This window comes from Panthera tigris, chromosome A1 (assembly GCF_018350195.1).
Source record: "Panthera tigris isolate Pti1 chromosome A1, P.tigris_Pti1_mat1.1, whole genome shotgun sequence".
NCBI lineage: Eukaryota > Metazoa > Chordata > Mammalia > Carnivora > Felidae > Panthera > Panthera tigris.
The window spans coordinates 8,695,749-8,708,025 of NC_056660.1; the positions used below are offsets into that span (position 1 = coordinate 8,695,749).

Sequence of the window (12,277 nt, forward strand, 5' to 3'; positions counted from 1 at the left end):
TCTTTTGCCATAGTTCAGAGTCTATTCCCCTGGGAGGTTTTGAGACTGTAAATTCACAGGTGCTCATGTGAGGAATTGAGGATTTCCTTTTTTAAGATTGAAAAAAGTCATTATTTTATTTAGCCGTCTGCTTTTCAGGGTACCTTCACAGGCAGTATGCCAAAATCACTTGTTTATTCAGCGGTCACCTATTGGGCCAGGCCTGGGATGCGGAGAGTGTTACGGGATTCCGCTCCAGTCTCCAGCCCCTTTAAATCCCACGGTAAAATCCATCAGTCTGTTCATGAGCTCTAACAATCCCAACATCAACGTTGAAAGAGGCCTGATAAAATTGTTGATAAAGTTGTTTCTGCTTACTTCAGACCAGCCTCATAAACCTTAAAAGAAAAAGAAAAAAAAAAAAAAAAAAAAAGAATTCCTTAGAAGTTTATATGGATACAGGATTTAAAAACTCAATTTTGAGACCCTAATTGTGAACTGTTAAAACATTCTTAATTCTAGTGCAGCTAAAGATGTTCTGAAAAGAGTCAACGGACAATTAAAGATACTTTTAAGTAATAGTTTCAGAGATAGGGCTAAGAGATATAAACCTGAGATGCTTTCTTAGCATATTCATTCACTGGGGGAAACTACAGAATCTTGTCTAGGGTTATTCAATGAATGAAAATGTGTTAGGTGAATAAATGGTTTTTAAAAGGCGATTGTGCTTTATGTATTTTCACCTCTTCAAAAAACCTGTTCATTGACAACATTTCTTGCCGACTCACAGTGTTTATAATATCTATCGCCCCGTTATGATGGGGGCTATCAAAGAATTCTCCGAAGGGCACAACCTGACCTGTGGAGTTACCAGTTATTCCTTGGGTTGTACTTTCACCTTTTCCAGAGAAATTACAAACGGGGTAGGCAACAATAACACATGTACAGCAATTAACACATTAGTGCAAGCCTGGAGTGTGAAAGTTACGTGGGACTGGCCGGACCTGTTTCTGGAATCTAGTGAAAGGAGAAATCCCTGCTGGAATCCTAGGCAAGGTTTCTTGGAAAAAATGGAACATGAACCGCACTTTGAGAAAGGGGGTGGAGTTTTAATGAACTGTGTGAGGAGCGGGAATGCAATTCTGAGCAGGGAGTGCATGAGGAAAGGTACTTTAGCCCAGTTTGATGAAAGATGAGCATAAACACAGTAGGAAATCCAAGCATAGAGGGAGTGTGGGGAAATATTTTCCAGGCTGAAAGCCAGACCCACGTTTTTTAACTTGAGTTGCAAGAAAGTAGAAATCCATCTTGGGATTTGAACAGAGAGGCAATCTGTGGAAAGACTCACTCTGTAGGTATTTTGGAAAGGAAAAGTGTGACCCAGAGAGGCCATTGGAACACCCCGATGGATTTCAGAGTCTGTTCACCTGTGGACTCGGCTGGTCCAGGATCAAGCCGGCCGCTCTGCACACACAGAAACTCCTTGCCCTTAACCTTCCAGAGCTAGTCATTCTTAGGAATGTTGAGTTATTGAGAGAAATAAATTAGATGTAAACTAGAACGCCAACTTGTTTTTTAACAGAGAGAAATGCAACTGACAAACAAATGGTAACAAGGCTGATAAATACGTATCTCTTTTTAGAGTCAAAAGTCTAGCTTCGTAAGAGGCTTTGATAAGAATGGAATCTGAGCCAGCAAGTTATGGTCTTTAGGCATTCGGTGGCCTCAGAGCCTATATGTCCACGTCCCATCACCCCTCTAGCTAGAAATGCACTTGAGAAGGCCTGTATGATTGTCACTTGCCTTGGTGTCTTCTAAGGCTCCTTTTTCTCCCTTGACTGCAAGTCACTTAGTCTTGCTCGTCCCTTTATGGGTTACTTTGCATATCTCCACCCTAACCTAACCTGCATTGATGTTAATCTCGAGGCTGGTTTTATTTACCTTTCCTCTAAATTCTTGGTGGGGGTGGCAGTTAGGAGAAGGCACCTCACTGTTCCTCCCAGGCATCTGGCATCTGACAGTAATAGATTTGGGAAGGTAATAAGAGAAAATCCGAGAAGGTCAAAGAACCTCTGAAGTGATAAATAAATGGATTGAAAATCATGGCACTGGCTAATCTTCCTTTGTTTTGCTTACTCTGAGATCCAGAATTTCCCAGCATTGCGTCTTTGGATTCACATTCCTTCACCTTGGGCCCCATAAGACTCTGTCCTTTCTAGTTGTCAGTTGAAAATCCGGGTGGGTTATGGCATTGAGTTATTAAGTGCGGCTTCTTAGGCAGCTAGATGTTTTGCGATCACAAAAGCACAGGAAAAAGATCAGAATGATGCACTCTGAGTTTATTCCTTCTGATTTCTTTTAAAACAAGACGTGGTTCTGCTTATCTTTCATACAAGTAGACAATGACATGTATTTAAGAATATTAAATGTGAATGATACTTGCCTTGACCAGTCTCTATTAAATTGTACTGCAGAGGAGAAAAGCTGGTAGAAAAACACAGTGGCCTGTGTTAATTATATGTGAAAGAAATAATACTTATTGAAGAAGTCAAAGCATGCCATCAGCACTGCCTTAAAGCCATAATAACTGAAATGAAAAACAAAAGGTCAGTCCACCTCCCAGAGGAATTTTCCACGGAGCTATATTATGAATCTAGCCAAGCTTCACAGTATTAATACCGAAATTGAACGCAGCATTCACAAACGGTGGTATGAAAACAACACAGAAGCCTTGGAGGTGTCACCTTGTGGCTGGTTCATCTTGAAATACAAAAGAACGTATTTCCGTATTAAAACAGGGTTCTGCCATGTAGCATTAAACCCTCACCTGAACTCACAGAGCCATGAGTGAAAAGCAATATTGTTTCTAGGAAGAATGAAAAATTCCTTAACCCCTTTGTGATTTCATGTGCATGTATGTATCTCACTTTGAATTTCCAAAATTCACAATAAAAAGGATCTGGAAGTTTCTTCAAATAGCAGAATTCTGTAGGTTTCGTCTTTAATTCCCTGTATGGTTCTTTTGCTTAGCCTAGCTAAGCAAACCTAGCTTTGCACAGTTGAATTTTTTTTTTATCTGCATTGACTCCAGGGCAGACTAAAAAGATAGGAAAAATTAGAAATTTGTTGGGAGTCTGTGGACTTACATGTATATATTTTGTAATGTGTGTGTGTGTGTGTGTGTGTCTATTTATTTATTTATTACAATTAATTAATTTATTGCCAAATTACTATTTTGACGGTAGAGTACTGTTCCATTTATCAATTCATTTCTTTTCAACAAATATTTGAGGGCCCAGTACAAACACTCTTTCTTCTGACTCATCATATCAAAGTCACATCATCTTGGGCATATCTGTGTCTTTTTAAAGAAAAATGTGGTGGGGGGAAGCAGGAGCTGATCAAAACACTTAGAAACTGCAGTGAAGTTTACAAAATTGTCGTCAGTCCCCCTTGTAGCTGATCAAGTGCCCCTTCAGGGCGAATCACAGACCAGAGGCAGCAGCATGGCAAGGAAAAGAGAAGGGCCCATATGATGGGGGTGACACAGGTTCCCGGAAATAGCCTTAGGTGCTGTTTAGGGTCACAGTTCTCTTGGCTCTTGCCTTGGGTGCTCCCACTTTCCTCCTGCTCCTTCTTCCTCTGGTCTCATAGTAACTAGTCTGTTCCTTTGGTTTCCGATTTGAGGGGGAGCTTAGGGAGCTCATGTCCAAGTGTAGAATCACGCGGGTGACGCTAACAAAGAGTGGCATTTTCACTTCCTATCACCACCAAGTTCTCATGGGTGGCATCAACCAGCTGAACAGGTAACTCCCATTGACGAAGCATGTTAAAATGACAGAGTGTGGCAGGCCGGCTTCGGGCTTGGCCACACACATCCAGTTACTTGAAGTCAATGGCATGATTAGCGGTTTGTAGGCTTTGCCAGGTTTGTGTAGCTGGGAGAGATTCATGGTGGCATTCGCCAAGAGTCGCTGAGCACCTTAGCGTGGAGAGCCGTATGTGAGAAGTACAGGCTTCACTGTGCCAGACTTGCAGCGGTGTGTTTAGGGCTAGAGGTAGAGGGGGAGAGTTTGGATGTTTCATGGGGATAGCTCATCTCGGATTCCATCTGTGAATACGGCGTATCGTGCTAAAAAGAGTAGAGAACTCAGTGTGCAAAAGAGAGGTACGTGACCAAATAAAAGAGGTGCATAAGAAGACACAGCTGTTGGAATGGGGCTTGGATGAATGTTCTCCAAGGGTCCATTTCCAGTTAAGCCTGTCATAGAGTAAACAGTAATTTTAGAGGAATGGCCTTTTAGACTTTGCGATTTCTGGACTGTATCACCGGGATCGTTTGGATGGTTAATACTGAGTTCTATTTTTAGACCTTTAGAGTGAAAGCAGGAGCTCGTGCTTGGCACCAGTTAGGAATTTTCCACTCATTCCCCATGTAGGGAAGCACTGATCTCACACTGGGCCGTCAGAGGGGGCCGTGCTCATATTTCAGTCATCCCAACACGTCATCGCGCGGGACTGGCTTAGGTTGGGGAGCGAAGGGGAATCGTGGCATGAGACCCTTTCAGAGGGAGTCTTTGGGGCCGCCTTCCTCCTGTGTGTTCAACGGAACCTAACGGCCTTGCGAGATCACCTTTGGAATCTGTTGAGCCATGATGGATGGCAGAGTAACTTGAGGCAGGAGGAGAGAATGGAAGGTTCCTTGAAGTTCACTTCTTGCGTTAAGGAAGAGAGTTCCTGCAGTCCTGTCGTTGTTGACTCAGTCCACTGCAGGGCAGCACTAGTCATTCTGGTTTAGCTTTCAGGAAACAAAGAGTAACTTAATTGAGGCAGAAAATTCGTAAATCAGAAGGGTTGGTATCATTTCAAAAAGAAGCACTTAAGAAGAAAGGACTGTCGCCAACCCACACAGGCTGGCCTTAGCCAGCAGAGCTGGGCTGAGCCAGCATCTTCAGGAGGAGGAACGGATTCACAGGGGTTAGGGATCGCTGATGGGGAAAGCTGAACAGCTACCCTCTCAGAAGTTACGGCCTCAGGCAGGCCATGCTGGAAATGTACTGGCGTGCGGCCAACAAATCCATACCATGGGCAAAGGCAGGTAGTTCCAACGGTGGGATGGGGTGTGAATGCAGCCAGGGAATTTTTTTTTATTGCAAAAGTGGTGAGGAGCTGACACTGACCACCGATCAGTGCTCCTATCCAGTCTGAGAACTGGTGCAGTTTGGATCCTGAGGCTGTGTCTGTATAGACTCTGGCTTCACCGCTTCCCAGCCAGTCGTGCACGGGCGGCTTGCTTAGCCTGGAGCTTCCGTTTCATCCTCCACGCAGGGAAATAGAACCCAGCACCCACCCGACAGCCTCACCTGGAGGACTAAGTGAGGGAAAGGGCCTACCCAGCGCTGTGCCTCACGTTCGCGAAGTGTTTGGAAATGTTCACACTAATATTAATGCTGTCATTAGCTAGACCTTACCAGAGTTTCGTTGTTTACCTTGACATTTAAGCCTTCAGGTTTGTTGCTGATGTTTAACAGCCAGTCTTTCCTCGGTAAGCCGTCTGATGACCGTAGTTTGAAACTGCAGTTGGCTTATAGGCTATGCTTGCAAAAGGTTGAGGTCGAGTTGGGTTGTCTTCCTTCACTCTTTCCCCGTCACTGTCTCCCCGAACGGAGAGGGTGCAGGGCCTATGGTCTCACCCGTCCCCTTCCTATCTCCCCTTCCACCTCTCTTCTCTTCCCATCTGCTCCCTTTCTTTTCTTGGCCCTTTTCTTTTATTCTCTCACTTGTGTCTCCCCTAAAGCGAAGATGGGTGGGTCCAGCCTGGCCGTCAGTATTAATGGTAGCTTTTCACAACAGTGATTCAGGTCTGAAGGTTGCCCATAATCTTTACCAGCATCAGCACGGTCTCCTCACTGGGCCTCCAAGCCACTCCTTCCCCAAATATCTCATTCTCCTGTGGCCGGAAAGTGTAGAGTGATTTACTGTGATCTGGGAGATCCCTGGGTAGGACACCGTTCACATCTGCCCAGGGCTTCTTTCCGGGGTGGGGGTGGTGGGTGTTGGGAGCTGAGGGAAGCGTTGGCTCATGTTAGAAATCAGAGTTGGTTTGTGGGGTTTTGTTAAGTTCTGGTTGTTCACTGCCTACCCTCATCTAAGTCTTTGCATCTGTCAGCACTCTGACTGTGAATACTTTAATAATGCTATTTTGAGACTGATAAGTACAGTAGAGTTAACCCTTGAAGAACCAGGGATTGGGGTGCTCGACTCCTGCACAGTAGAAAATCTGTGAATAACTTGTGACTCCCCAAAAACTTCACCGCGAATAACCCACTGTGGACCAGAAGCCTTACTAAGAACAGTTGATTAACACGTGTTGTATATCGTATTATGTGCTATGTTCTTATAATAAACTAGGGAAAATAAATTATTATTTAAAAAATCACAAGGAAGAGAAGATACATTTACAGTACTATACTGTATTTATTGAAAACAATTCGAGGGGCGCCTGGGTGGCTCAGTCGGTTGAGCGTCCGACTCTTGATTTCAGCTCAGGTCATGATCCTAGGGTTAAGGGAGGATGAAGCCTTACATCGGGCTCTGTGCCGGGCATGGAACCTGCATGAGGCTCCCTCTCTCTCTCTCTCTCTCTCTCTCTCTCTCTCTCCCTCTCCCCCACTCTTGCTGTATGTCTCTCTAAAATAAATAAAATTTAAAACAATTTTTAAAAAAGAAAAAAATTGGAGTGGGAGTGGACACACCCAGTTCAAACCAATGTTGGTCAAGGGTCAGCTTTACTTCACTCCTCTGGCTGTGCTTAGGAACTGAGGATTAAAAATTATTATTCTTATATATGTAAATATTTTTAAGTAATCTCTACACCCAACGTGGGGCTTGAACTTAACCTCGAGATCAAGAGTTTCATGCTCTACCAACTGAGCCAGCCAGGTGTTTCTTGATAGGAGAAACAAGTTAATTTTTTCACTAGTTTAAGATCCTTTCAGGGTGAATACAGAAAGCTAGCCACTCTGGAATTCCAGGTTTTCTTAATTTGTAGTAACACGTTGAAAGTCAGCCGGCCACATTATGCTGTGTTAGAGCAAGCAGGGAATCCCTGTGGTCTATCTGATTAGAACGCTTCCCCCGGTATCTAGACTTCGAACTGAGAACAGAATCAGGGCAGAGCCAGGAAGGTATTTTCAAAAAGCAAAACAAAGCAAAGAATAGAGCATAAGAATATGCCATATTCCTAAACACATTTAGATCGTTAATGTGGATAAGACCCTAGTATCTATAGGATATTAGTCAGTTGCAAATAAAATGAAAGAAAAGACTTCTAAGAACGACTAACACTCATAAAGAGCTTGCCAAGTGCCAGGCTGCATATATTACTTCTAATTACTAATTGCTTTGCATATATTAATTTCTTCAACCCTCTTTATAACCCTGTGCAGCGGGCCTGGCATAGAGGCAGCATCCCTTAGTGATTAGGAAACTATCTATTCTCGGGTGTGATTGCTAGACTTCAGATTTAGGGAAGGCAAGGATGCGGAGGGCTGGGATGGAAGGAGAGAGCCCACCATCCCTCAAAGGATGCGTTATTGCTACATTATTCTTAAAAGAACCATGAGCTAATCCCTGTTGATGCCCGTGACTAAAATAGCTGTCAGTGTATCACACAAATAGAGTTTTATTTGGATACTATGAAATTATGACATTGTGTAGCAAATGCCCGTTGGATGACCTGAGACCGTCCGTCCCATCAACCCAAAGTAGCACACGTGTTACCTAGATCTGCGTGTTACCACCACCCCGCCCCCATTTTTTCCTTTTTTTTTAATTGAGTTTTTTCTCTTCATGGGGAGTTTCGTGACTTCTTTCATCCTTGAGGTAGGTTAACAGGTTCTTTGGAGGTGCTGTAATCAAAGTCAAAGGAGGTTAATCAAGAAAGAACATTCACAAGACCCTGATGATATTCACGCTAGAGATCTGGTACAATTTTTAGCTTCAACTCCCTTTTTGGAAATGTTTGCTTTGGGAGCACATTCTAACCGAATGAAGAGACTTTCTTTGAAGGCCTACATTTTTGGTATCTCTAATGGGAAGAGAACTGATATAGCACACCTTTTCTAGTTATTATTAGTCACAATAAAATCATAACAAATGTAGCTATTTCTGGTGACTCAACCCAGATTACAAAGTCAGCATATCTTCAGGTACCTCTCGGTTTCATGTCATAGAATACATATGATCTGAAAACAACTCGGGCTGTGTGGTTACAAAGGGTGTCCTTTGCCCTTAATAGTACCTCACGTGGGACTTTTCGTCTTGTTCCTTCTAGTGATGCACACAGTGGAACAAAAAAACTTGGAAACCTTAAGTTTTGGTGTTGATCTCATTACAAAAAAAAAAATGTTTCACGTTAAGCTTTCTGCTCGTTACTTATTCGGTAGCCGACCACGTACATATGGACAGAAGGGTACGTGTAAGGAGACAGTTGGTAAAATTAGCATTCGCCCGTCAGAAGAAGGTGGTGTGGATGTTTTCATGCTCAAAAATCTCATACTAGTGATAATAATTAGCGGTGTGTAATAATACATAACAGCTGATTACCATGCAGGGCATAGACGTGCAAAGAAGGGATTGTAGGTTGATGTGTAAACGGTGCAGTAGAGTGAAAAGCGCGAGTGGGGTATTATTATTAGATTGCGAGCTTTGTGATTTGAATGTGATACAAATGAATGAGTCGGACTTGGCTTTGTAATTTTTTTTTCTATGCTTATATAATGAGAAAATTATCTCCTTAAGGGCTAGACTCATAAATATTTGCTTAATATGATTCATTAATTAAACATGTCACAGGGGCTTATCTGGCGTAAAACTAGGGGACTCTCGGTATCCGTTTTGTTTTTTTTCAGAATGAAAGTGCCCTTGTGAAAGAAAAAGAGCTGTCAATCGAACTTGCAAACGTCAGGGATGAAGTTGGTAAGTAGGGCATGGAAAATGAGGAACGCCAAGAATGTCTTTTCCTGATACCTGTGAATGTGCAACAAAAGCAGTTACGTCTCACGTAATCAGCCAGGGCAGAGCTGCCTGGAAAAATGAAGCATCTCACCCAGCACAGTGGTGCGTTGGTGTGGCCTTGCAGGGAGCCATAATTTTTACAGCTCTGTTGTTACAAAGACAGCTTCGTAACAGTTCACTAATCTGGCCTCGACTCCGCTCTTCGCAGATGGCGGCACATACATCCGTCTGCGTTGTGAGCTGTGACCACAGCCCCTCCGTCTCGGTACCCCCGGGCAGGCAGAGCTCCCAAGGAAGCAGCACAGCTTTGCTGGGTAACATGAGGCACTCTCTGCACTAGATCTCTGCAGACATTCCAAGGCTTCCTGCCACCACAGGCCTCGCCATGAAACACTCTGTGATACAGAACAAGACCAGAAACACAAGCCTGGGTGGATTAAATATGCTGGGGTCTGTGTTGAAATTCCCACTCACCTTTGGCCAATAAAATGGTAGAGCTCAGTCTGAACATGGAGACCTGGCAAGTGATGGGATGATCCCCAGACCGGGGGGTGTCATGGAGACGGGTGGGCTTCCACACTCTAGGCCAAAGATCAGAGCACGTATTCTCCACGTTCCAATTTCTCGATCTCAGTTCTCTCTTGAGGTTCCGTTACTGTGTTTCCTCAGGAATCAGTCAGCAAAGGGAACGTCAGCCTGGCCTATTCCCCTCGGCCTGCTGTCTTCTCTTTACAATGAGTGTATCTCCTCCATCCATTGGGGTCCTGGGGGCAGCCTGCCAAGTGCCGGTGGGGCTCCCTCCACGAGTGAGGGGACTTGGACGGTCCCGGCCATCCTTGGCAGGTGGCACAGCACCTTTCCTTCCGGCCAGCCACGCAGAGAGGCTGTGGCTGGTCCTTCCGGCAAATAGCCGTGCGAATAGGCGTGGAAGCTGAAGACCAGACTTCCCTGGGGAACATGGGTGCCGAGGATGTGCAGTGAACTGCAGAGTGATTTCCAGACACGGTACCCCCATCACCCCTCTCTATTTTTTCCTTTTTGTTTAACTGAGGTTTTTTGTTTTTTTTTTTTCCTTCCCTGCGAGTTTTGTGACTTCTTTCATCACTGAGGTAGGTCAACAGTGGGCTTTTCTCCCCTCTAAGGCCCCTGGGGGAAAGCAGTAAATAACGGTCCCTCCTTCTCAGCCTCACCTATGAGTGGTCCGGAGCAGCAAGGTGGCCCCGTGCCCCTGGCCATCCCCGGATGAGGAACCCAGTGCATGAACCCAGGTGTAGGTTTCCCGAGAGAGGTCTGCCAAGAGCAGCAATGGCAGAACTTATAGAGAAGCTCTTGGGAAGCCAAGGGCCACGAGTGTGCGTGAAATGAATGGGTTTTTAAGCTGGTTTTGTTTTGTTTTGTTTTGTTTTGTTTTGTTTTGTTTTGAGAGAGCACAAATGCAGGCAGAGGGAGAGGGAGACAGAATCTTAAGCAGGCTCCGTGCTCAGTGCGGAGCCCAATGTGGGGCTTGATCTCATGTCCGTGAGATCGTGACCTGACCTGAAATCAAGTGTCAGACGCTTAACCGACTGAGCCACCCAGGCATCCCAAATGGATGAGTTTTTAGATTGTTCTGAGAGTGAATGGTTCTGAGCATGGACTTTGCAGGCCAATGACACGGGTTCAGGTAGGGCCAGTTGGCTAACCTCTCTGTCCCTCAGGTGTCCTTTCATGAAAAGGAAAGTCGGTTAAAGAAGGTAATGCTGATAACACAGCCCTCGGAGGAGACTCTCCTAGTAAGGTGTGTAGCACCTTGAATCAGAAAATAGAGGACAAAATCTTCCATTGTAGCCTGAATTCCTCCCCGGAGGTCTGCACCCCCGCGGGCAAGCTTTGGATCTGGGGTGTGCACCCTGACCCAACTAGGTAGGGCATGCCAAATCCAACCCCGCTTCCCTCTGCCCTTTCCTGAAGCTTCTGAACGCAGCAGGAACCACGCAAGGATTGCGCTGAGTTTTTGTGTTTCGGTGTTATTTGAGGTCTGCATTAGTGCTAAGAATAGAACCAGAAGTCATTTACCAAATGAATAAACCGCGGGGTGAGGGGAGAGGGCGGAAGGCCTTGGTAGCCCCAGGGCCGGGGCCATGACGCCCAGCACTGAGCCCAGCGGATGTTTTAGCAGTGAGCACCTGAGCCACTGCAGAGCCTTCGTTTGGGAGAAGGCAGACACTACACTGTGGGGGATCTACTATTAACTGTAAAGGCCACAAGTTCTGCCCGGCTTAGCGTGGCCGGCAAGGAACACCCTTAAAGGGAAAAGAGAATTAAGCTTATAAAGCTGACTTTTGAGTGATCGTCTAGAAAGAGAGATGGGCGATCCTGTCTCCTTCCCAGCATCCCTACCCTCATTTAGACCCCTGTCAGCGGAGTCAGATGAGGGCTTCCGGAGCTGGGAGCTATGAGGGGCCGTGAGGGGCAGGGTGGGGGTGGGGGGAGCTAGAATTTCCACGTGTGAATTCACACATGGAAGAGGAAGACGCTGCGAAAATCAGAAGAGTTTAGCAGCATTTACTGTATATCCCCAGAACAGGGCTGGCCTGTTCCCCAAATCTAAAACCTACTGCTCAAACTTTTCATATGTGTTAAAATGCTGCCCTGGAATCTACCCGTATCTGCTGCTAGGCAGCCGTCCGTTGTTTACATCCTTGCTGTGAAGAAATGCAGTCAAAGGCTTCTAGCATCTAGCCAGAATCACCTTGACCGGGGGTTCTCAACCCTGGTGCATATTCGAATCACCTGCAGTGCTTTTTAAACTAACAGTTCCCAGGACCTCTAAGGCAACAGACTCAAAATATTTGAGGTTGGGGCCTAGGCTTTTCTTCTTCTTCTTCTAAGTGTTTGTTCATTTTTGAGAGAAGAGAGCATGAGCGAGGGAGGGGCAGAGAGAGGGGGACAGAGGATCTGAAGCGGGCTCTGTGCTGACAACAGCCAGCCCTATGCGGGGCTTGAACTCACGAACCATGAGATCATGACCTGAGCTGAAGTCGGACACTCAACGGACTGGAGCCACTAGGCTTTTTTTTAATTTATTTCCCAGATGTTCATGAAGTACAGTGAAATTTGAGAACCAATGAACTACATTGAAGGAGTGAGGATTTCGATTTGGGTCAAGGACAGGGAGGGGGGCGGTAGGGAATTTGGGGTAGGTCTGGGAGGATGGGGTCCCCTAGTCGAGCGCTGTGGGCAGCCTGAGGGCCTCGGGAGAGAAGCCCAGGAGGGAGGGGAAAGGATGCAGAAAGGAAAG

At 45.5% G+C, this 12,277-nt stretch overlaps 1 protein-coding gene across 10 annotated transcripts in view; it reads left to right on the plus strand.

The window, feature by feature from the left end:
• MTUS2 (microtubule associated scaffold protein 2) overlaps positions 1-12,277 on the plus strand; it is a 566,317-nt gene that overhangs the window by 500,428 nt on the left and 53,612 nt on the right. For all 10 annotated transcript variants that reach the window (XM_042990845.1, XM_042990774.1, XM_042990765.1 and 7 more), the window contains one exon: positions 8,892-8,958. In XM_042990845.1, coding sequence (XP_042846779.1) covers positions 8,892-8,958 — 67 coding nt within the window. The remainder of the gene's footprint in view (positions 1-8,891; positions 8,959-12,277) is intronic.